This window comes from Galleria mellonella, unplaced genomic scaffold (assembly GCF_026898425.1).
Source record: "Galleria mellonella isolate WM207_F2 unplaced genomic scaffold, CSIRO_AGI_GalMel_v1 utg32, whole genome shotgun sequence".
Taxonomy (NCBI): Eukaryota; Metazoa; Arthropoda; class Insecta; order Lepidoptera; family Pyralidae; genus Galleria; species Galleria mellonella.
The window spans coordinates 5,825,600-5,851,482 of NW_026442075.1; the positions used below are offsets into that span (position 1 = coordinate 5,825,600).

The 25,883-nt window shown below is 31.1% G+C and overlaps 2 protein-coding genes across 2 annotated transcripts in view; one reads left to right on the forward strand and one right to left on the reverse strand.

Moving 5' to 3' along the window:
- Positions 1-25,883, forward strand: part of LOC113510614 (elongation factor-like GTPase 1) — a 154,655-nt gene that overhangs the window by 113,471 nt on the left and 15,301 nt on the right. The gene's annotated exons all lie outside the window — the stretch shown is intronic.
- LOC113510616 (protein giant-lens) lies at positions 1,714-21,160 on the reverse strand. Its single transcript, XM_026894076.3, has 4 exons — positions 20,872-21,160; positions 3,458-3,582; positions 2,406-2,673; positions 1,714-1,962 (listed from the first exon to the last, which is right to left on the reverse strand). The coding sequence occupies exons 1-4, from the start codon at positions 21,061-21,063 to the stop codon at positions 1,714-1,716; spliced, it is 834 nt and encodes a 277-aa protein (XP_026749877.1). The 5' UTR covers positions 21,064-21,160.

The window sequence follows — 25,883 nt, forward strand, 5'->3', positions numbered from 1 at the left end:
AAACAATACTGAAAATATTTTAACAATATTTCACTGCGTAATGCTTATTCTTATAAAGTAAAAATATTAGGTACGTCATCGTTTAATAACAAATGTGTGTCTCTCTCTCTCTCTCTCTCTCTCTCTCTCTCTCTCTCTCTCTCTTCGGCCACTTCATTACTGAAGGTCGTGCCCTTGAAAGGTGTCTGCTGCCTCTCTTATGATGTTATTCCATTTTGTCCGGTTTTCAGCTTCTCGCAGGGCAGCTGCAATTGACAGTCCCGTAACGGCGGTTACTTGATCCGACCATCGATTAGGCGATCATACGCGTGGTCTTTTTCCCTCTATCTTGCCTACAACCATTAGTTTATCCAGATTGTTGGACAAATGTATAACGATAGTTAATGATGTTAAATTTAAGCATTAAAGTGCCAAGTTGATACAGATCGTTGTTCGTCTTTAATTGATAATAATAATATTAAATATATCTTTTTCATTAATAAAAAAACTAGTAATTTTAAGCTCCATTTGCATCATGTGTCAACATGTGTCGATCACACAATTAAAAAAAGATACTTGTCGCTTAAAATATGTCCTATTATTATCAACTTACTTTTATAACAATATTATTTTACAATTATAACATAAACAAAACAATGAACAAAAGTTATGTCTCCTTGACTGGAATGGAAGACGCGAAACTATGTATGGCAAGATAATAATTAAAATATGAAAAAAATTAAATTAACGTTTGGAATGATTACTTACATTAAATTATTTACATTTAACAGCAACAATTCTTAGCTTATTTACATAAAAATCATAAACAGTGGTACGAAGCGTCATGTGCTTGGCAATAAAAAAAAACACGCTAGGTTAAGAAAAATAGGGATGCATCTTACAAAATCACTTTGATATAATCTAATCACAACTATTGTTCGATATCAGTTTATTCGGTTCGATATCAGGAGGTAAATTAAACATTTATCATATTCTAATTCGTTATTTAGTCTACCTAATAGAAATGTTCAATGTTAAAATCAAGTTATTATTACATATGGGTATCTGCAATCACTATCTTCAACCACGGTTTGGAAAATCAATTGAACTTTCCAAGTTAAATTGTTGAAATGAAAGCTATTTGGTGTTCAAAAATTTACTGCAATATTTTTAATTGTCAATTTTATAAAATAAAATTGTTTACTTTAAATTTTGTAATATAGATATTATTATATAAGCTTTATGAATTGTATGTAGTACATTTTTAAACGTTGATAATGACATCATCAACTGTCTTTTCTAAAAACGCAGTATTTCTATAGTAATTTATTGTAAAATTTTGTGAATTGTCATATTATTATCTTTTTATTTCAGACGTCAATACAAAATCTACATTAACAGTAATGAAAAATCACAAAATTTTACGTTGAAGTTATTAGGGACAAGGCCTTCTTAATACATTAACAGAGTTAAACCGTCCATGGTTTGTTGCTTCAATGAATTATGGCACATAGGAATGGTAGTAAACATAAAAAAAAAAAACTTAAAATATTTTTGTTCCATCTGAGTATCATTCCAACATACACCAAATTAATTAACTGAATCAATTTTGTACTAAACAGGTAATGAGCAAATAAAAATTTTTCGCGTCAACATTGAAAAAACGCGAGGTGGTTCAACGTACAATTTAAGTACACGATCACATGTAACTGGTATTCTTGGTTTTAAAAAAATTCAATCCTTGTCTCCTACAAACCGATAAACATCTGGCGGAGGTTCTGGTAAGCAATAACCGTGGTATGTGCGGATGTCTTCAGCCGCGTACGTGACTCCTGGAAGTACACCGGTTTCCGTATGGTGTCTTGGACACGTGTGATCCCTCGGGCACTGGCATATCGTATTGGCGTTAACTTCGTCGATTTGCTCGTGTCGCCGCCGCGCACTAAACAGCTTGCAAGGCTCCTTTCTCGAACATCGTAGTCTCTGTAATATAAAAAGTAAAATATCCAATTAAGTTACATTATGTACCATTTATTTTCATGCCAACACGAGATCTCTTTCAAAATAGATGAGGGATTAAATTTAATTTATTGATTAAAAGTAAACCAAAATTAAAATTTTGAAATTTTTCTACTTCATAATATGTATATAATATATAATATTTATTATAAATTAATTAATTTATTAATAATATATGTAATAGAATATATATATATATATATATATATATATATATATATATATATATACATATTCTTCTAATTAAAGATACGTCGATAAATTAAAAATGAAGTCTAAATATAACATTCAGTTCTGTATTGAAACTTAAAAAAATTGTTTTCATTTAACCGTGCCACAGTAACCACATTAGCGCCACCAAGCGGCGCCCTCTATAAACTACAACTTAAAAGCTTAAAGTTACTTACGCTTTGTGGTGAACACGCGAACTGGTACTGATTCCCCTGTTCTCCACTAGGTGTCGTGTATGGTAGCTTCTTCAACAGATAAGTAACAGAATTCTTAGGGCAATGACAGTTAACAATTTGCTGGGTAGCGTTACTGTCAGGAAATGAAAAGATGGTCCAAGCGGCGTCCTTAAAGTAGCGACATTTGGGTAACCTCTTCACTGGTTCGCAAGTCTTGTACAACGTTGTCTTGTCTGACAAAGTGTGATCATCGTCAGCAGATAGATCACTGAAATTACAGAATAACACACAATTATTACAGATCTAGGTTTTATATTCATTTTGAATTGAAACGTTTTTAGAAATATTATTAAACAAAATATTCTAAACAAATCTATTAAGTATCGACATTTACATTTATTTAATATTAATGCTTATCCTGTATCCTATGAAATAGATTTGAAATGTTTTCAACATGGTAGATATTATATTTCTAGAAGACTTATCTTTTGAGAAAGGTTTAATATTTTATGCTTTTACTGCCTTATATTTTTCTCTATTTATTTTTTCATATTTCATATTTAAAAATTTATAACTAATTTTCTGTTTACATATCAGACGTTCTCTATCCACTACTGAACTTAAAACTTTAAAGAGAGACTCATCCCCAATAAAGGGAGTCTTGCCAATAGTTGCCAACCTACCTGAGGTTGGCAACCGCAGTTAGGCTTTTGGTGATGTTTTAAGAAAGTCGCTACTGCCCATCCCTCGACTTGTAAGATCTCTTAGTCGTCTCTTACGACACCCATTGGGAAGAAAGGAATGGCGCATTCTATGCTGGAACCACACGACTGACCATACTTAGACTTAAATAATGATTCATCAGTCTGTACGTAATCAGATATATCAAAAAAATTTTAGTTACTTATAAGACCCAAATGATGAAAATGCGAAACGAAAACGGCGCTCTTTGACTTGTGTTTAAATTTGTACAATAATTCCAACGGACGAAACAGGTATGAACAACGATATTACTTTATAGGTATTATTTCGAAATATTTCCAATAACTCACCTAGAACACGGCCTGTGTCCTAAACAACGGCATTTTCTCTCTATCCAGGGCTGAGAAGCATCGTACAAATCAACTTTGCTGCACACCTGTCGCGCTCTGCAATCAGGGAGATCTTCCTCTGACGTCTGAAAAAAAAATAAACATTATACTATTAAATTCCATTCAATTCCATTATGTTCTTTAAGAGAGTTCATACGACGAGGTGTTCATACGAAAACCGTTAAACATTTTTCAGTATTTCTGAGTGATTATAAACTGTCATTGAAAATATATTTTGATGGCAAAAATGCATTAGAAAATATAAAATAGGTACATTTTTTTAATGGTAGATTTATATGCAATATATTCTATGATATTTTAGTTTACTAGTAGAGTACTTTTTAAATAATCAATCAGCAACATTGAAAATTAATAGTTTTTTTTTTTTTTTTTTTAATTGACGTATAATTGCGATGTTGACACTTCGATAAGCAAAAGTTATGAACACTCTTAAATGTTATGGATATGTAAAACCAACGAATTAGATTAGAGAAAAATTACTGTAATATACATAATATTATTACTATCTTAAGTATATTGTGGTTACATATTGTAATTATATATAAGGTAGTTAGTAATAGGTTACGACAAAATGCCACCTCCCAAGGCGCAGTTACTAAACTTCAGAAACGAACTTAAAGGTAAAACCTTGATATTTGACGGTAATCGTTCATTGAAACATTGTGTCATATTTTACTTTTTATTTACACTTAGTTTATTCTGATCGTACAAGAAACACCAACAGCAATTGTTAACATGATTATTAATGATAACGTCAGTTTTATGAATAAATATCCTCACGGTGCTTGATAAAGATATTTTATGCAAGAAACATTAAAAGAAATGCGAAGTTCAAAATTTTTTTTTCGTTTTTCATACAAACCACGTAGGTGATTTAATGTGAAAGATTTCAAAAAAATTTCAAAAAATATGTATATTGCATTTATTTTTCAAAAATGATAAAGGTTTTACAAATTCTACATACCTCTATGTATTAGGTAGGTATACATTTCTTGTAGTCAATATTAAGTATATATTATTATCATTCAAACCCCATCTGCAATCCATAAATTGTATACTTCGCACAAACCTCGAATTCAAAAGTCGACAGAATCAATCATAGCACAAAAGATAACCATCGTGGGAACTTCTTAAGGTGTTTCCAAGCACCTGCCTTACGTCATTATAACCCGAAAGATGTAAATCATCAATTCAAAACGCACAATGTGCACATGTGCGCTCTAATTTTTTTTTCCATCCGTCCGAAAGGACCATCCGTTGTACTTCCGACCGGAAGATAAAATATGCCATCCAACCTGTTTACTGTGAGAACTTTTTTCCTACACACCATCAGGGCTACTCCATTAAATGCCACCTATAATAATCATGGTTCTTGATACGTCCGTAATATATAAATTATTCTATGCGTACTATATTTAATTACGACGATTTCCTTTTTTATCTAAATGTTCTATTCATTTACTTGCTATAGGGTGTGTATCATTGCTTGCAGCTATTAAACATTTCCTTTAGATTTTGCATGGACATTATTTATCCTGTAGATAATTAGCTGTCTAATAAACTACTCTTAGTATGATAGACAAACCTTAGTAGTTTTAATAATAATAATAAAAAAAATTATAAAAAGTAAAAAAAATTAGTAGTATGTATTGGATACGATTTATAACAGTATCTATCCATAAACTCAATAATAATATCCTACCTATGCTAAATGTGGAAATTTATATTCTAAAGAACATAAACCTCTTTTAATAGATAAAGGAAACGTAAACTAAAAGCTTCTTGCCAACCCTACCGATTTGGAAGTGTGAAAAAACCAGTGTTTTTTTCGTTGTTCCGGACATACTTCCCGTTTGTTGTGCATTGCGATAGATTTCGCGGAAACGTCTCGTCCAATCTCCGACAACCGGACGTGGACCTTTTGTGTATCACACAAAAAGCTCAAGAAATACAATGTGAGCGTTGTTGACTTACACCAAGAGCAACTACTAAACGGAGCTATGACAACGACTTGAATGCTAATGGGACATTACATTTTGTAACAACATAGAATTCCTAATAAGGTGGACAAAACTAAACCAATAATGGGCACTTTGTTGCGATAATTGACATTCGTAACATCAATCTTTTTTTTTTTAGAAATTAAAATTCACATCACAATCCCGATAAATAGATCACAATGGTCAATAACACGTAAAATCTGTTAGTTCCGAGAATCTACCGCAACAAAAAAAAGTTATTTTATTTCTACATAACCGTCTTTATAATTAGTTTGAAAATGTCACGGTCAAATCCCAATTTTTTACAGAACTAAAATCGTCGACTATAGATCTCCAATAATGTATTGACCGTGAAACTAATTACCATAATATCGCGTGCCTCTACTTTATTCCTTTGAATATACAATGGTCCCACAATCCTTGACGACTGACCATTTTGTAACGCTCCAGGGCCCATAGAGCGTTTTAAGAGATTTTTTGGAAACGATATCTGAGACGTCCACCTGAGGGCGTTTTTTTTATACAATATAAGTAACTTTAGATCCTAAGGCATTCGACTTAAGCTATAAAACAGGGAAAGAGTTACGAAAGGACCATGTGTAGATAGGGTTGATACTTTCATTTCAGAAAAAAATTTAACTATTGTATAATAAAATTAATCACATAAATTATAAAAGATAGTGTTTGAAATGAAGAAATAAGATTAACTAAGTGCAAGGCTTTTTTAGTTTTTTAGTAATAAAATATAATGTAGGTAATATGAAATATATTATTTCTAAAAATATATTTACAAAAAAGGAATATTATAAGAAAAGTTGAAAGGAGTTCGCGACAGTATTATCACAGAGATAACTATATCTCTGTAGTATTATTTTATAGTACAATTTTGTATTAAGAAAGATATATACTCTTTATAAAAAAATATAATTGTAGAATTTTATATTACATTAAATCAAATGTCCTATACTTCACACGTCTAATGGCCTAAATGAGAGACTTAGTGCGGAAATGAATGTCCAATTTTCATTTATGTCCTATACTAATAACTTCCGATTTTTCAAAACTCTGAGTCTTCCTCAAAAATAGGTCCTTGCTACCTTTTTGAAGAAGCCCTTTATTTAATTTGCATATTTCAATGCCCAACAATCAAGTAATTGTTAATAGAAGTTGCTATAAAATAAATTATATTGAAATTATTATATAAATTAAATTATATTCGCATTGTATTTTTATGGGTATAAAAATAAATTAGATATCTTTGGGATGGATACTTGTTATGACCTTCGTAATACCTATTTAAAATTAAAATGTGAAAACACGATGACATTTGATAGAATTTATAGTATTTCTCTTAGGGTGGATTCGACCAAACTTTAATTTATACACGAATAACTATACCGCCGATAGTCTATTCCATGAACTTAATCTCGAATAAATCAAAAGTCATTTTTCCATGCAATCTAACGTATAACTATACTTGGAAAAACAATTCGTGACTAGTAAAGTGAACGGTGACCGAAAATGATACCCGACAAATTAACGTTGTTCTACAAGGAGATGACATAAAAGCTTATATTATATCAACTTACTTTTGTTGTATTGTAGTGAATAAAAAAAATTGATGTCATTTTGTCAATGTTAACTGACAGCCACGTGGTGTATCTACACTTGCATTTTGCAAGAAAATGGCTAAAGATAAACGGAAACGTAGTCAAAATTGGTTACAATCGGAGAGAGTGTTACTGTTAAGTTTAGTGGAGGCCCACTATAATATTTTATATATAACATTTTATTTATTTTATACGAAAATGAAACCAAACCGAGATCGGTTTGGTTTCATTTTCTGGTAATCTTACCAGTACTTAATTTTACCTACGTATAGAAATCACCACACGCATTTAACAGCTTACGAATCTTAGATCATATGGTCCTGGGACGCCATTTTATTTTACTATTCTTGGAATATCTCTGTTATATTTCCGAATAAGATCGTTAATCTTAGAATTATAAATTGATAAAATGATAAAACGTAAAATCAAAATATTCTCGAATAACTAACACTTTAAGAATAAAATTTATTCTCGTTTAGTCGAATCTACCCTTAGAATTAAAGAATAAACAAACCAAGTTATAAATTTAATATTTTTAATTGGCGATTTTTTTTTTCTTATTCAATTCCTTTATTGATATTTTTTAAACAAAATCCAACTTCAATTTAAATTAATGTGGAATCATACTGAAAATAACAAAAAAGAATCAAGCAAATCAACTCCCAAGATATCATTGCGAAAGTAATGTAAAAACATCTATTTGGTTGAGTTTATACATATGTTCTTGAAAATCGGTTTAAGTTAAAAGTCTTTCTCTGTTGTTTCAAGTTTAAATTGATACTACTGCAACGTAATCTTGCCCTTGGCAGTAAGCAGCAGCCCTACCCTTCAGGGCTCTCGGGTGACGTGAGGGGCGCGGGGCGCGGTATCCGGTCCATCGGACAGGTGGGTGCGCGCGCGACGCCAGCGCCGCGCCCACTCCAATGAAATAATTTGTTAGCGACGACCTTCCACAACCTTCTGTAAGGCTATTCCTACCCGACAAAGGGGTTCAAATCTTATTTCATTCCGTGGCGTCTATAAGGTCCAAATTGCTAAATTATACTTTCCCACTTTTCAATTTAAAAAATATCCAAAAGTCAGTAGTGTTATTAATATTACTTATATAGTTTTGTAGTGATTAAAATATTATATTAAAACTTAAGCAATTACAACGAAATTCATTGTAAATTCGTCCGTCTGTATGCCCCTGGCGGCGGACGTCGTCGACTACGGCCGGATGCTGCGGGCCGTCAGTTCGAGTCCCGGGAACACAGGTAGCCGAGAACAAATTACTAATCCACGTAATTACATACCGCCAACGATTACAAGTTATTTATAACGTGTGCAATTAGCAAGAGCGGCCGGAGGCGTCGTTTTATATGTTAGGTTGCCAACCACTTTTTATACATTTGTTAAATTAACTACATTTTAAGATAAATATTATACAATCCATAAAAGATGTACACGAGATTTTACCCTATATAATCTATATGTATAAATATTATAAATGTGAAAGTGAATTTGTATATTACATCTAGAAGCCTCAAAAAATAAAGTTAGGTTTTTATTAATCGTTAACTAAAGACAATTTTAATTATCGTTACTTTGATGTAGCATGTAAATAAACATAACATGTTATGTAGCTACGTTTTATACCAATTGATCAAAACTAAGTATTAAACCTCGGATTTATTTTGTATTCTAAAAACCATCTACATATATTAACTCGACACAAACACTGGCATATGAATAATCCTTTGGATTAAATAAAATTTTTCAAAATGCGTTCAGATTCGACGAACAAACATATCGGGATGATATACAAATACATAAAAATTCCAGTCGATTTGATAGTCTCTGTAGAATCTGAATTACTTCGCGTTCTTTGACAGTACTGCTACTTCTGTATAAGTTTTGCCCTCTCTTTTTAAGAGTTTCAAGACACTCCGCGACAATAATGCACTACCTATTATTATTTTGTAATATGATGATGGCACCTTCTAATTGTGAGGGTATTGGGAAAAAAAATAGTCATAAATGATATCAAGTGTATTTCTGTGAGTATGAAAAATAAAATGCATAAGAAGACAAAACAAGATATTTTTTTTATTTTCCATTTTAAAAGGTTATCTATAAAGTTCTCGTTTATGCAACTTATAATAGCAAACAAACTGACGAAAAAAGATTTATAAACCAGTTGAGTCCGTTCAAATGCAGTCAGTAACATAACCTCCACTTGTGAATCTTAATGTCTAATAGTATGGTATGTAGGTTGTATTATAAACGTAAACAAAAGTACCATACAATTTTATACTGCATAAATCATTCAAAACATGCGTATCGTAGGTAGTGTTTTGAAAGCGACACCACCATTCACTATATAAGGCGATGTACACAATGTCTATCAAAAGACTTCAACGCCTCGCATGCCGGAAGTGTTGTCGAATGCGGTGCGCACGCGACTCTAATTGCTTGCCCGTATCTATACATGCTTACATTGTTAGTGTCACCAAATCATGTAGTGTTCAGAAAGTACATTCTCATTTTGGTATTTAGTCTTGTAACGTCCACACTAGGTATCTATCAAATTTTAAAATAAACAATTTTAATTTTTTTTTTTTTTAAATGGCTTTTAGTTGCCTTCAAAATTACAAACATATATATAACCAAATAATTGAAAACTTTACTATCTAGATATTTTAAAAATGTAAGTAATAATAGAAATCTAAGTAAAATTATCTATTTATCTTAGAGGTTTATTTACCAATACAGCGTAGCAAATCTTGTAAATGTTGTATTGAAAATTTTCAGTTTTATATAAATATAATTATTGATTTGATTTATTATATTATATGGTCTAATATATCTACAAAACATCTCATCTTTCATAGTCGTTGTGCTTTGTGACTATTATAGATGCTTTTTTTTGTAAAACGAAATGTACTTCTTTTTATACACGTATCACTGTACGAAAAATACTTAATGTATTTGTATGAATGAAACTTACTATACGCGCCAATGTGTTTGACGGAAATGCAATTATAGGCTTGCTCACATTTCGCTGAGCGTATTGGAATCTTACGTGGCATTAAGCGAGCATTTAGCCATCTCTCATATTTCATTATATCTATATTAAATATATAATAGTTTAGAACGATTGCACCTATTTTTTTATTTTGTTGTTGTGTATGTTATTGTGAAAAATTGGGCTATAAGTTTAAAACCAAAATAAGTAAATGAGATAAAAGACAGTATAGAGATCTTCAAGAATTTTGGTAGAATTGACAGATTAACACCGGTGCCAAGTCAAGGCGTTAATATTGCTTTGGTTTAAAATCTCTTGTATTGATAATACAGAACACTATACCATAATGCTTTAAAATACTTTCAAATTCTTGCCTTAATCGCCTTATCGCCCACTTACCACTTGTAAGGGATTAATACTTTTTTTTTAACTAGCTGTCTTCTTTATCTTCATTTGCTTTAAAAGTACATCCATTTTGTCATCCATCAACCCTATGGCTATTAGGACGATTCCTATGTTAATAAAACCGTAGTAAATGTAATGAATGTTTTTTTGTATACCAACCGGAAGCTCTAATTTTTAATATGACAGCTGATTAGAATTTGAATGTAACATTATAATTACAATATAATTTAGCCATAATCTGCGGCTTCATTTGCATAAAAGATAAAAAGTATGCTCTACGCTTATTTAAAATATAATCAAATATAAACTTTTATTAAAATCCGAGTAGATGTTTAAGAATGATTGTTGAATATTCATAATATTAATGAAAAAAGAAATCAAAATCATTTATAGGATCTTTTTTGCCTCTTATGCACGTCAATTAAGAATTTCGATCCATATTTATTGCTTCAAAAATCTTTACTGGTGAAAGTCGTCCAAATTTCCTAATACCATCCCTGTCTTTAAAATAGTTATAATACCCTTTCTGGTTACAATTTATATTAGGCACCTTGTTTAATAAACACCTGTAAATTTACGTCTTGTATTCGAACAATAAAATAAATAGAACTGTAATAATTTACGCTTCGCCACGGAACGGGTTTACAGCTGTGCCACAAGGCACGCGACCAAAAAGAAAATTGTAATAGTGATAAAAGTAAAAATTACCTAGAGGTGTCGCTTAACACTTTCCTAGTAAAGCTTTAGCTAGTGGTTATTCTCGACATTGAAATATTAAATAAAAAATATGTTAGGTGAATTTGTATCGCAGAAATAAAATCTTTAAGCGGGCAGTTAAATTTTCGTTTAAAAAGGAAAGCGCATTAGTGTCTTCCTTTTTTCCTCAACTAAATCCATTTTTTCAAATGTACATTCAACAACATTCTATATTATAAGTTTTTGCAATTGCATATTCTCTGTAGTATATTCAACTGTAAAAACGTTTAGAGAAAAAGTTCATTTTAAGTAAATTTAACCAAAGACTATAATAATCGTGACATAAATAGTTTATAATTTATTTAATAGAGTTAGTGACAAAATACAAAGGAATCAATTGTAAATAGTTCAGTGGATAATATATTGTATAACAAAATTCATTATATATATGCATAAATTTAGTGTACCTTGAAAGGTTTTAACTTCAACGAAGATAAATTATTGACATTGACAAAAACTATATCAGATAATATAAAGTTCAAAATATACAAGTATTGTAACTATGATTGCGCAATTTAAGCTTTTCATGGCCATTACGGTAAGTATTATTATAAAAAAACACTTGTCAAAGTATAACTCTGTACGCAGCCCAAGGGAATAAAATATCGGTGATAAAAAAAAACTAATAAACAACCGAACAGGACCCAAAGCGACACCTGCGTTACGCGACAAAAAATCTAAATACACTTCTTTTTAAACCCAACCGTTTAAAATAAACATCGATCAACTCAGCGATGTCAGATTTTATTTTTCTTTAACGTTTTGAAACTGATTAAATTGGTCTACCTACCTCTGGTTTTGAGCGATAAAATAGCGTAACTCATAATTATACCTAGTTATAAGCTTTAAATGAGGTGTTGCTACGGAAATAACGTTACGACATTAAATTTCAATGTACATATTAACTCAATAGAACGAAAATTGTTGATGTAACATTTATTACGTAGTTTCTAGTGGTAGTAGGCTTATTATACTATTAAATATATCTAGATCAATCTTACAATTTATAAAGTGGTTAAGGATTTTTTATTACAAATACGAGTACAAAGTTATATATAAGTTCGAGAGAAATCTAGTGAGGTCTCCTTATTACTTCGTATTTTTATCTGTGTATTCCTTCTAGTAATATTAACTGTATTCGATGAGAAAGGATTATTAGTAGGTACCAGAGGCGTCTGTCAATTTAGCCTCCTTCTTCAGTCCTTCTGAAAATCATAGTGGTTAAATTATTGACGCCAGCGTATACCGACTGTCGGTATACGCTGTCGGTAAACTGGATAACAATTCCATTTTTGTCTTATTAAAAAAAATTATCTGTATTACCCCTTTTCCGCGTGAAATATTTTTATTCTAGTATATGATTTCCCTATGTATTAAATATTCATTCAAATACACTTACCTAGTCATGAACGTGATTGAGTAACAAACATCCAAATATCTTTACACAACTAATATGTTCCTACATTATACATGATGGTGTAATGAGCTCCCATGCCAAACGTGGCTGGTAATTTGATCATAATACTACGGGTCGAAAGCACTTATCTCAAATAGAAACGTAGGCAACACTTGAGTACGACCAAACTGGGGTCTGGCATCCGTCTCAAAGGAACCACGTGTGTCTTGAATGGAGCACTCCGGATGCCCTGAACCACAATGGGAATACAATCTATATATAATACGAATAGTATATAATTATAATACATGCGGATATGTCGTATATGTTTAGAATGTAAATATATGCAACGGATTGACCTAAAAACTTTCTTATTGATGTTTTTACCTATATACGATACGCTAAAGTATCAAATTAAAATTATTATAACATGTATGAAATCATGGTTTGCCTATGTAATGTTATCTATAAAATATTATATTTTATTATCCAAAAACTATATATTAATGTTTTTCACGAAAAATTACTTCGCCACGTTATAACACTATTAATCTTTTTTTATGTACGAGATACATTTACCTACGTATATCATAATTTCTTCAATAACACCAAAAAAAAAATTAAAAGGTAAAGGAGCAATATAATTTTTCCTTATAAATTTTTGAAGTTTTTTATATCTCTATATGTATTTATACATCTAGCTTCTAAACTGAATTATCTGAAAAAATAAATATTGTTAATGTTAACTGTTGCGCCTGTGTATACATGCAAATAAAGAACGAACATTTACAGTCAGCATCAAAAGATGATTAATTCGTACAGATTTCTAAAAACCCTAACCACTGTACAAAAGTTGCTCAACAAAATTAGCACCAAAATTCTATTAACAGATCTTAACAGATTAAAATTAATTAGGTATATTTATTATAACAACTTATAACACAACTGCATATACAGATTTTTTTTTAATAATCGTTTATAGTTTGAAATATTTGTAACGCATTGTCGACTTTTTCTGCTAACCTTATAATCTGCGTCATAATCACAACCCTGGGGAAAATTAATATCGCTAAAACGTGGTAGAAAAGTGTTCACATCACTGCATCAACCCGATACCGCCTTATGGTGATCAATCATTGTACAGACGTATCGAGTAATATCCGCACACACATCAGTAACACTTAGTCGTTAATGATATTGAGCCTTGTTCTATTTTCCTATAGATATACTTACTATAATATCATATAACGGCGTCATATAACACAAGCATCCAAATTATTGCGCAGTAATATTTTTAAACAAATACACAGCGCATCCTAAATTCGCGTTCATAATACTTTAATCTATTCTTCTACTACTCATATATGTTCAATATAAAAATAACTTTACATGGAAAGTTTTTGATATTATAGAAGTAATATAAATAGTTATCGATTAGGATATCAAAACAACAACTTTATAAAGTCTTGTCCATCTGTTTGTACGTTACATAAACATCACATAAAAATATTATAAACGGTTTTTAAATATATATGTATACTAATTGTGTTTTAGTTTAGCTTCATTATATGTATATTAGTAAAATTTATCATAATTTTATATTTAGATAAAATATTTGATTTCCACAGAACATACACACAAACAACACAAATATTATGAATAAAATAAATAAACTATTATAGATAAATAAATGATTAGACTTTTTAGCCTAGTAATGCATTTCCAGTAAGAACGACCGAATTCACGCGGACAATATCGCGCGATCACCTAGTGCTTACTATAAGTTTTAAAATTGGTACCTACCTAAAAATAGTCTATTGATTCATAACTTTGTTTTAATTGGAGTTTTATTACAATAAATAATAAATGAATGACGTGATTACAGGTTTCACGACCCCAAAACTGTATAGTTTCCGTAAAAATTTGTTTAACCCTGATTTCAAATATTTTTGCCGTCGAAGAAATTAAAGAATTTTTTTCTTCTATATTTTATAAATATTATATATTATATATATATTATGTAGTATGTGAGCGAGTGTCCAACACATGTATGTTTGTTTGTTTGTTTATATCCAATGAAAATATTGATACAAGTAGATATTATATTTTGTATGATGTCGTGTATTGCATGTTCAACTTTAATGATGATTTAATTGTTCGTAAAGATAATTGTGCGTGTTACAATGAATTTGGGTCAATATGGGATACTTGATATCCCTTACATCGCGTTCACACGAAGAAGCTATATACATACTCGTACATACATGAATTAACAAATGTGTCAGTACTATATCTCTTATTATTATTTTCTTTTAGTTCTGTATTTATATGACTCTTTGTTCGATACTCTATTGTGCTCGTGATCATGAATGACAGATCACAGATGAATAATTACTAATTATCATCAAGAAACAAGTCAGAGTATGAAAACTCTCCTGAAGGTTTCCACGAATTTTTCATGACCTGACGTTAAAAATTGAAACCACTACTCTCTTTTTATATATATACGAGTATATTTCTTCGGTTTTACGTAATTCTCACTTAGACCACAATATCTAAAAATAACACTAGAAAGAAAACTATATGAAAATAGAAGCAGTCACGGGACGATTAATGAAAAAATTGTGGCAAATCACATCGTTGGTAGGTATATACCTAAATTACGTGCGCTATTTTTAGGTTGAATACCTTCAGAGGGTATTTCTCGTTATTTCATTATAATACAATTTAACTCTGCTTGTTTTGTTACACGTGGAAACCTACATAATAAAATATTACCTCGTGTAACAAAGTGTATCTACTTAGTATTAAAATTGACTTGTACGAATTGTTATACAGTTGTGCTGAACAAACCTGTCGGATGATGACCATCATCACCACAAAATTTGAAATACCTTTGTTTATTAACCCCATACTGTATTATCTGATAACCCTACTATTATCTACTAACCCCCCATTTACAAAAACGAAAGCGTCCTGCAAACTGTAAGACTGTTTTGTCACTGTCCTTCGTATTGGGAAATTAGTGCAAAAGAAAAAGACAAAACACTTCTATAGCTAAAATAGGTTTAGGAGAGATATGTTTCATTTAACAAAAAGGGGGGAGGGGGTAAGTGTTTACAAAAAAACCACAGAAACCGCACAGTGGACAACCGTTTTAGTTCTAGAGTATAAATCAATTGCTAATTTTCATAGAAAACCATCAACTGCATTCAATGCTTTGATGAATTTATTTATTCATCAAAATGACCATTATGTACAACATCAGCCGACCTGACAGATATCCTGTTCAAATTTCAATAACCTTTTTATTAAAAATTATAATTGATAAAAATAAAGTACAAATATTTTAAATAATATTATATAATCGATATAATGAAATTCCATCAAGAAGTTATTACAAAAACAGTGAATTATTTCAATAGATTTAATTGTAATTGTTCTGTAAATTTGCAAAATGCTATTAGAAATGTGTAAAGAAAGTAAAAATGTTCTCTTAATGTTCAGTTGGTTATCTAAATTGAAATACAAAGCTAAGGTTATCGTCAATTGTCCAAAAGACAATTGCAACTGTTAAAGATAAATTGCAACACCATTATTCTATTCACCAATTGTCAAATTGAACTGACATTTCCGCAAAGAATTCGATAGGACCGAAAAAGTCTGACAGGGAATGTTGCTATGCAACATTTTTTCTCTCAAACAGAACATCGTGTATCCCATTTATTGTAGCATTATTGATATGTAAGACTTTATTACATTAATTATATACTTATGATATTAATTTGATGATTTATGAATGATTTAGGCAAAAATCATTCATAATCATCAAATTAATATCAATATAAATAATTAATTAATACCGCCTTTGTACTAATGGAAATACACTTAACGTAGTCTGTAGTTGAGAGACAGTTCCATGCCCAATGACTGTTTTTTTTTTATTTAATTTGTATTCAATTTCGTTTTTAAACGACTTAAAAATAAGAGGTTCTCCATTCGATTATATTTATTTATGTTTGTTACTTCATAACTTTCAGTTGTAAACTAATTTGGATTTTTTTTTATCTGAAAGGATATATGGTACTTACAGATTAATTCCATAGAAATTTTAACAAAATCGGACCAGTAGTTTAGTTTTTAATTAAAAATGACTTTGCTACAATTAAAATAAGTTTTTTTTTTGTGTGTGCGACATATAAAAAGAAAAAAAACTTGTGTGTTTTGCCTTAATTATTTCAAAAACACAAGATTGTTTTATTACTGCATAACATAAAATGTACTTAGATGTATATACATATTTAACATGTGACTCGTGACAATGATGTAGGCGAAACAGAAATATTAATATTGATATATTTATTTGAGAACTACGATACCATAGACGGACCCACAGACGAACAAAACTAAAAACACTCTTGTTTTGAAATGTTTTTGTTTTTTTTTTTTTTCTTTGAATTGGGGATTAAAAATATTATCGTCTGGCATGCGAAGTTTTCCAGTTTAATTTATTAGCCAGGCGGCTCGGTGTAGTTTTGTTTTGTTTTTATTGCACTAATGTATTGTGCTTTGTTATCCTAGTCGCCTTTTACGCCGTGTAAGGAATAACAAAGGGTAGTTACCCTAAAAACACATTTTATTCTTCTCCATCAGCAACAGACATCTTGTATCACTTTCAAGTCACTTCATTAAAAACCGACCACAAATGCCATTCAAAAATTCAATTCTACTGAAACGAGATTTAAGAGGCATGTCATCGGCTAGATCAAGGGCTAGCACCCTCACGTCATTATTTATATGTTGGAAGCATTAAACTCTCTTTTATGTACCGTCGTGACTCCCGCTGTGGCCACTACAGTTCCGTGCTTCATTATTGCCAAAAATGTCGATCACTTCATCTCTAAATGATAGTCCATTGTCAGGTCGACAATTGTACACCCTGTGTACACTTGAGAGCAAATAAATCACGTCACATTTTAAAATGTCTATTTCATATGTTATGAGGCTAAACAAAATTTCTATCAGATAAATAACAATTTCGTTTGAAAAATGCTTTTGCTAGGTAACAAAAAATACGTATATATATTTATCCATTATTTCTTTATTATATATTTATTTCATTCTACTTTAATTCAAAAAGTTTTGTATTATCATCTAGTAATTAATAACTATTCGGTAATTAGTAGACATACTTACATAATAGTGGATATACAGGACGGAGAAAGCTTATTTCTTTAATAAGCTTTGACTTATTACCCCAAAAATGTAGGTGGCTCCATTGCTCTGGTACTGAGTGTTGGTAGTATTTGATCCTATCGATCAAATGCAACTAATGAATTTTCCCTAAACATACTTATATTTTTATGAATATATATAAACCTTAAATATTATAAATTGCAAGATCGCTGGATATACATTTAGTACTTTAAATTATTAACAGGGAAGTATGATCATACAGGGATCTTAACACTGAAATACCTTAAAAGTCCCTGTCAAGATTTAAGTCCTCATATAAAAGTTAATACTTACAAACGGCAAGATAACTCCGAATTCCATTCCTTAAAGACGAACGATCGGAAAGACATTACCGTTACGAATGGGCTTAAAGCCAGTGACATAAAAAAAGCTTTTTTAACCAAATAGCACACACGGACGAGCTTCGGCCGTAAGTCATCGAAGCTGTCAAGATAAGAATGAGTGAATGAACACCTGCCGCCACCGGTGTTACGCGTGCGCCTACGCACCCGAACCACGCAATCGTTTTGTAATCCCGCTTTTAAAAATGCACTTACAAACACAAAAATTGACTTCTATCCCAAATACTATACAGTCTATTTTGGAATACTAACACAATATTTTTAAAACTATTATCCAATGCCAGTTATTACCAACCTATCCTTACAGTGATTATCTTTTTGAATCGACTTCGAAATTAGCCATAATAATGATTATACTTGTTTTTAAAATATGACGAACAAGAATTGACATCCGGAACTTATTTGTTTTTGATTATTCGGCCGGAAAACTTGATTTTTTTTACGTACACATATAACTGGCATTTGTTATTCTGGATTATGTATAGCCATGTTTATTAATGAAGTTTTTGTCGCGTTAATTTTAACATTTCCCGCTATGTTTACATGGTGTTTCGCGGAATTGTTAGTCACATGGAATGTCTAAGCAATAAAAACGGGTTTTTGATGGTGGATTGGATTGGACTAATTATTATTGGGCGTATCTTTCGTGGAAACGATTTAACAGATAGGCGTAGATTCTCTACTATGATGATGAGTCACAAACACGTGTAGACTATACGCGTAAATATAATATATTCTTACTACATGTTATTTATTTCTATACAATAAAATATATTACTGCTAGTTACAGACGAATAAGTCCTCAAATCACTTGTATTTAGAGGCAACACAGTAAATTATTTAGAATAAGCTATGGGGGTATTGACAACGTAGTACTATTATTATATCAGCCGTTAACTGTCCACTGCTAAACAGAAGCCTCCCCCATAAAGGTATTTTGCCAGTAGTTGCCACGCTTAGCAGACAAATTGGCAACCGCAGTTAAGCTTTGATGTCGTTTTATAAGGGACGCTGCTATCCATCCCTCAACCATTAAGTTCCCTTAGTCGCCTTTTACGACACCCACGGGAAAGGAAGAGGTGGTTCATTCTATGCTAGGACCACACGGCGATATATACTATAGTATAAAGTATTATATACTGTACAATATCTATAATTAAGTAATAATAAAAAAAAATATTTTTTACCTACTTAAATTAAGAAAGTAATTTTCGATTCCTCTATTTTTGAGTGAATTTATTTACTTACACAATAGGATTTAAATATAAATTAATGAAAATATTTTAAAGAGGGCCTTTTGAAGAGGAAGGATATATTACTTGTGATTTATTAAAATTTAAGTCGCCAAAGATAACAGAAAACTTCTATCCAACTGCCTCACTTAATTCGTGCTCATAACATTTTTTTTATATACAAATAAATACAACAGTAACAATCTAGGAAAAAAAAGAGTCTTTACCCAATCAAATCAATCTTCACACGGCTCCCTCTGGAAACCATCATGGTTAATGATTCTTGAGTTCGCCAAGATGGACCAACTGAGCTGACCTCATGCTAATTAATTTGTTCTCTACTGGTGTTTTACATTGTTTATTTAGAATAAACACACTATTCCCTCTTTTTAAAAAAAGTAGTGAACCAATGCCTCAGACTACCCTACACGGAATTAAAATCGTAAGCTTATTTATATTACACACGTTTTTGTTTTTCAAGATTATTACTTTTAATGTGTATTTAATAACTTCAATTGAATAGGTAAACTTATAAACAAAATAGTTGCCTAACGATAAAATAAAAAAATATAATTTGGTAATTAAAAATTTAATTATAAAGTATAATACCTTCCTATCCTATCTATATAAGAATTCAGAAATAATTCGGTACGTCCAAATTATTTCTGAATTCTTATATATCCAGAGCACCTAAAGGCACAAAGATAAATAATAATCCAAATTGCCCCAACCGAGAATCGAACATCACAAAATTAAGCAAAGCATCATGAGGCTGTGCAATGTTTATGCACCAACATCTAAAATCTTTATGTTAAGTACAACTTTACCTTGTAAAAAATAAGATTTCCTGAGTATGAAAAATATTTATTCTTTCTTTTCTCTCTGTGGTATAATACCCAACAACTAATGCTTCATAGTAATAATACAATATACCTACCTAATATACCTAGGCTTTTTGTATTGAAATAATGAGCGAATATGACATTGAAAATCATATTATGACTATTTTAATATACTTTTGGCACAAACACTATAAAAACCTCATCTTAATGTTAGACACATATTTAATAATAACAAAATTTTAAATACAATCTAGATTATTTAATTAAAGGTTAACTGTGATTTAGACATATCAAGTTAATTTCTTTAGTTTGTTGTTGCCCTTGTAGGTACGTGCCTATTCATTTATTTACATAATGGCTGTTGTAAAATATCGTATTACCTATATATAAATTGGACAATACAACGATTGCACAGCACTACAATAAATCTCACATTCTTAAACTACAATATATACCAAACTTTCTAATTACTATTAAATACCTAAATAACATTGGCCTTTGAAACTCACCCCAGTCTGATACAAAATCTTGAGTCCACTCTTGGGAGGCAGCGTGGTTCGCCTATGTAGAAGAAAAGCCAGCTTATCCGGCCTTCTTATATGTATTTCTCCCGAAGGTCTGAAAGCTTCTAAAGGGGTCCTTATGACGGCACGGACCCCGGCTACCAACCACACGAGGATCAAAGGCGTAAACACTTGCATGGTTAAACACTTCACTCGACAAGTCGCCGGCCGATTTGTCGCGTCTGTCGTGCGTTTCAGTCGCGTGTCGTGACAGCGGGTCGGGCTTGGACTGGCAACGGGCGCGTCGAGTCAGGTACGAAGTGGCCTACGCTTGGTATAACCACCTCCGACTCGGATTGAATAAACTTGATACTTGTAAGGCTTTTATTTAATTTCATATAAAAGTCTATAAGAATTGTTTACAACCTGTGACTGTCCGTGTGAATTAAGATTAGAAGTGTCCTCAGTCCAAGATATTGTCTATTGCTAATTGTTCATGGCAGTAATTCCTTAAGAGGTAATCAGAGGTATTTTATGGCCGTTGTAGTCAATGTATCACTCGTCATATTAACATTTTTCAAAGACTATTCAAATCCAATATTGCAAAGTGAGTCTACCACCATCTCACAACATTACAACTTTTTAAGCATAATTCTTTTTTAATTTTTACTATTATTTTCGATATCTTTTTTAACTATAATTAAAAAAGTGCACCATTAATAATGTTGATAAATAGATAATAATTTAACATATTTAACATAATTTTTTTTTAATAATTTAATGGACTACGGACGTGAATGGTTCACGTATATAAAACCAAATCGTGAATTAATACAATTTATCATATCGCTAATTATTATTCCGTCCTTCATGATGATGTCAGAATGTTACCTATAAAGCCGTAATATTTATCACTTCCATACATATCTCCCCTTCAAAGCCAAATACAAACATTTTTTTTAATAAAACTATGTGTATTATGTACAACTTTTTATATACAACTATTGAATCACTGTAAAATTATAAAACTTTACAAAATTTTATTGGAATTATACTACATATCTATTACGTAACCTCATGTTATTTAACGTCTTCCATGGATCAAAATAGTTGAGTCGCACTCCAGTTGACTTCCTACCGGCGATGTTTTTTTACACAATCTTGTTGCTCTGATATAAAGATGCCTCCACATTCACATTAAACTAGAATTTCATTTATATTTTATCCAAATATGGTAATTCTAGTTTTTATTGTCTAAATATATTATAACTATCTAACATGTGTAACGTAATCTAACATATTAAGCTAACTAGCTTTTACCCACAACTTCATTCGCGTGACAGTTGTAAAAATCCTATGTCGTTCTTTATCCCATAAAGTACGTGTACCTATACTAAATTTCATAATGATTGGTTAAGCCATTTAAGTTCTAAAAGGTAGATAACAAACAAACAGACGAACTCACTTTTACATTTATGATGTTAGTAAGAATACTACAAAAAATAATAGGTAATAGAAGAAAATATTTACACAAAAGGCGAGTTACTACCAGCTTAAACTTCTCTAAAAGCGAAGTTTTTATTGATACGCTGATGCAAAATGTTAATTTACAAATTTGGACTACAAATTTTAAGATGTTGGACAACACATAAAATAACAACACCTGCAATCGTCACAAAATTATGAGTATAAGATTAATATTAAAGAAAATCGTCGCTCGCATAATGAAATGTATAAATTGATTAAGGATGGCCGAATACATCATGTAATATACATAACATAATATTTGTTGTTAAATTGAGAATTTCCTTCTTTTTTTGAAATTTCTTAATACAAATATTTAATTTCTATCAAAAATATTTATTTTCTATTTACGCTAACAATATTAGTTTCCTCAAACACATGGCGCAGCCATTACATACGTGATTTATTTCTTTAATTCTAAATAGTATTTATCGGTTTGTATAACACAATTGGATACATAGCAACATATGCATATACATACAATTATGATTTGGCAATACGACAGCAGTTACGTAATGAACAAAAAACAAAACGGCCGGTCATCGAACTTCGAACGTCTGGTCACGTTCATACAATGTCAGCATATAAAAGAATTTTATAAAGAAGAACTAGGTACTTAATTTTAACCTAAATTTATGTGGCACTATATTAAATTCCTTACAATTGAACAAAAAAAATCATTCAAATAAAAATACGTAATTCAGTTTCGAAAGAAGAAATTTCTTGTTTCTACAATAACAACAACAGATCCGAAATACATATAACTTCCTTCTTTTTAACCTTTTTTAATTGTCTGTAATGCACAATGCCCGCATAATAATTACGAAGTAGATAATCCAATAACAAACTTGAGTACAACCCATGCCGGAATACCCACCCTTCTCTTCCCATAATAGCTACTCGACGAAACAAAACCACGTACACAATTGTTTTAAAACAACGCCATTCAATAGGTATTTCGTAGAACAGGATTTCAATTCAAAGATTCCATTGTCAGTGTACAACAACCTTAACGTCGTCTGTCTCGCTCGCTCCCATTCACGTCCTCGAGCCGGCATGAATGAACCGCTTCTTATGAATGGACAGTCGTACTATACATACTTGCAGGTCATAGATATAGTTATATGTTGATGTATATAGCTATCGGTAAATGTAACTATGCGGTATGTAGGTAGGTATGTATATGTTGGAGGCCGTGGCACGTGGTTGTTCATTTCTTTTTTAATTGTTCATGTTATGAGATATAAATATTATGTATGTAAGTTATACTGTAGTTGGAAATCCGCTTACTAAGCGTGGCAATTATTGGCAAAATCACCCAGGGGAGAGGGTTATGTTCAGCAGTTGACAGTTAAGAGCTGATGTGATGATAAATACATAAAACTATTATTAAATTACAATCACAATATACAGCAGCAAAATAAATCAATATACAGCAACTTCATTAAACTATTTACCAAAAATAACTTCAGACGTAGGCAAGTATTGACGTCAATCAAGGGTGAACTTGCATCGCGTGTCATATTCATTTATGGGGTAAATATAGTATTTGCGGATGACTCATGTCTAATGGGATTTTCGTAGTGTTTTCTACACAAGAGAGATTACAATTTTTTAAAAACAACTTCATCTTCATTTTAGACGTTTTATTGTATGTATTTAATTTGTTTTATTGTAATTGTCGAAACTGCATCCCTATCAGCAGTGTTCCTCTAAAAACATAACCAAAAGCCAAACTAGGAGGGTTTCGTCCTACTGGTAAACTGTTATAAGGCATGGTCCCGTTTCTTATGACAGTCAATAAGAGAACACATATCATAAAATTATAATTTGCATAACACAGATGAAAACAGAAAAACTTGAGATCAAACTAAGTAAATGAACTGCAAATTTTTGGTATTCCGTTAGTTCGCTAACGGGATACCAAAATTGTACCTAATTGGCTCCCAACATTTAGAGGAACAGTATTCCTTAGCCCCCCATAACTAAAAAGTCCATGGGGAAGGATTATACTTACACTGCTTCGTCCCTGAGCTGCCATAACATATAAAATAAAATATAAAAAACATAAACTAATATATTATAAATATCTAAACATGTTCATTGCATCAATAACAGATAAGATTCAAAATTAATTGCGCTTCAGCTAAGATATTGCGTAATACTTTCTATATATACATACACACATAAAAATACAGACTTTGAAAAGAGCCCCTTCTCATTTACAAAATTGTTTAAAAAAGGAACGAAGCGCAATCACATGCACACAATGCCAACACATTACGCGTGTACAGACATCTATAAATGTAGTAGTGACAACCATACATTACGCCGTAGTATCTATGTTGTGATATTATCATAGATTAAATAATCTAAATAACATACTTTTTCCGTGATTGTATCTAATCTATCCACTCAAGCGAATTATACAAAACTAAAAACCAATGCTAAAACCAATTGACTCGAATGTTTATTTAAAAGGCTCGCAACAGGATGTCGAATATTCATATTCATGTTTTCTATTTATTCCTGTTGCTACGTTATCGGTAGGTCTATTCAATTAGAATTAACGACGTGTGTTGTCTAATTATAAATAAATATACAGTAGACTTGTCATCTACTATACAGGGTGTAAACAAAATTACTAGCATCTAATTGAAATTGGTCCACAGTTGACGTCACTAACCTCTTTTTTTAAAGTCGTTTAAAAAGAGTTTTCTACCAGTGAAAGTGAAAATTGAACCAATAAACACAGAAGTTGAAAATGGACAAAAAATATCAACTCGACTACTTTATACTCAATATGAATTTAGTATGTTAAAAACACAAATAAGTTAATTTTTTTAATGAGTTTGGTTAGAATAGTAACCCCGCTTGCGCTAGGTATCGGAAAACGCTGGCAGAGTACCAGTGCGAGATGATAGGTTAGGATAAAAAGCACTCAGTTAACCCATTATGACGACTTCCACAAGAATTAACCAAGATAGTATCCAGAAGGAACCGCGTGGAAGTTGATCCAATAGAGTATATTGCTATCTGTAGTATAATTAATAAAGTCTAAACCCAAGGCAATTTAATTCCAAACATTGTTATAAAATCACGTAATACATTATTCCTTAGCTATGAAGTACACGCCAAGGATTACAATGTAAGGAAAGGGCAGCACTCAAAGTAGTTCATTGTCTGGATGAGGCACAAGACAATGTAACTCCTTCAATTGTACTTTAGTTTACAAGGGTTGGCAAGATGTAACAAAAATAACTATTTTTATACATTAAGATTTTTCAATCCTGCTAGCTGTAACTCCATAAAACTGCAACGATATCGGACCATGTAACAATTTTAATAAATTATAATTAAAACTACTGAGATTTTCTCTAGAGACTACAGTAAGGGATTATTCAAAAAGGGTTTATTAAGGTTACTTCAGGGTCGGCAACGCGAACGTGACACCTCTAGTGTTTCTGCCGTCCATAGACTACAGTAATCATTTA

Bases quoted from the DNA above. Each gene is read 5' to 3' on its own strand.
- LOC113510616 (XM_026894076.3), bottom strand. From the start codon at position 21,063: ATGCAAGTGTTTACGCCTTTGATCCTCGTGTGGTTGGTAGCCGGGGTC. The intron at 2,674-3,457 runs GTGAGTTATTGG...CTGTAATTTCAG, and splicing joins GGACACAGGCCGTGTTCTAG to TGATCTATCTGCTGACGATG. The intron at 1,963-2,405 runs GTAAGTAACTTT...TTTATATTACAG, and splicing joins TCGCGTGTTCACCACAAAGC to AGACTACGATGTTCGAGAAA.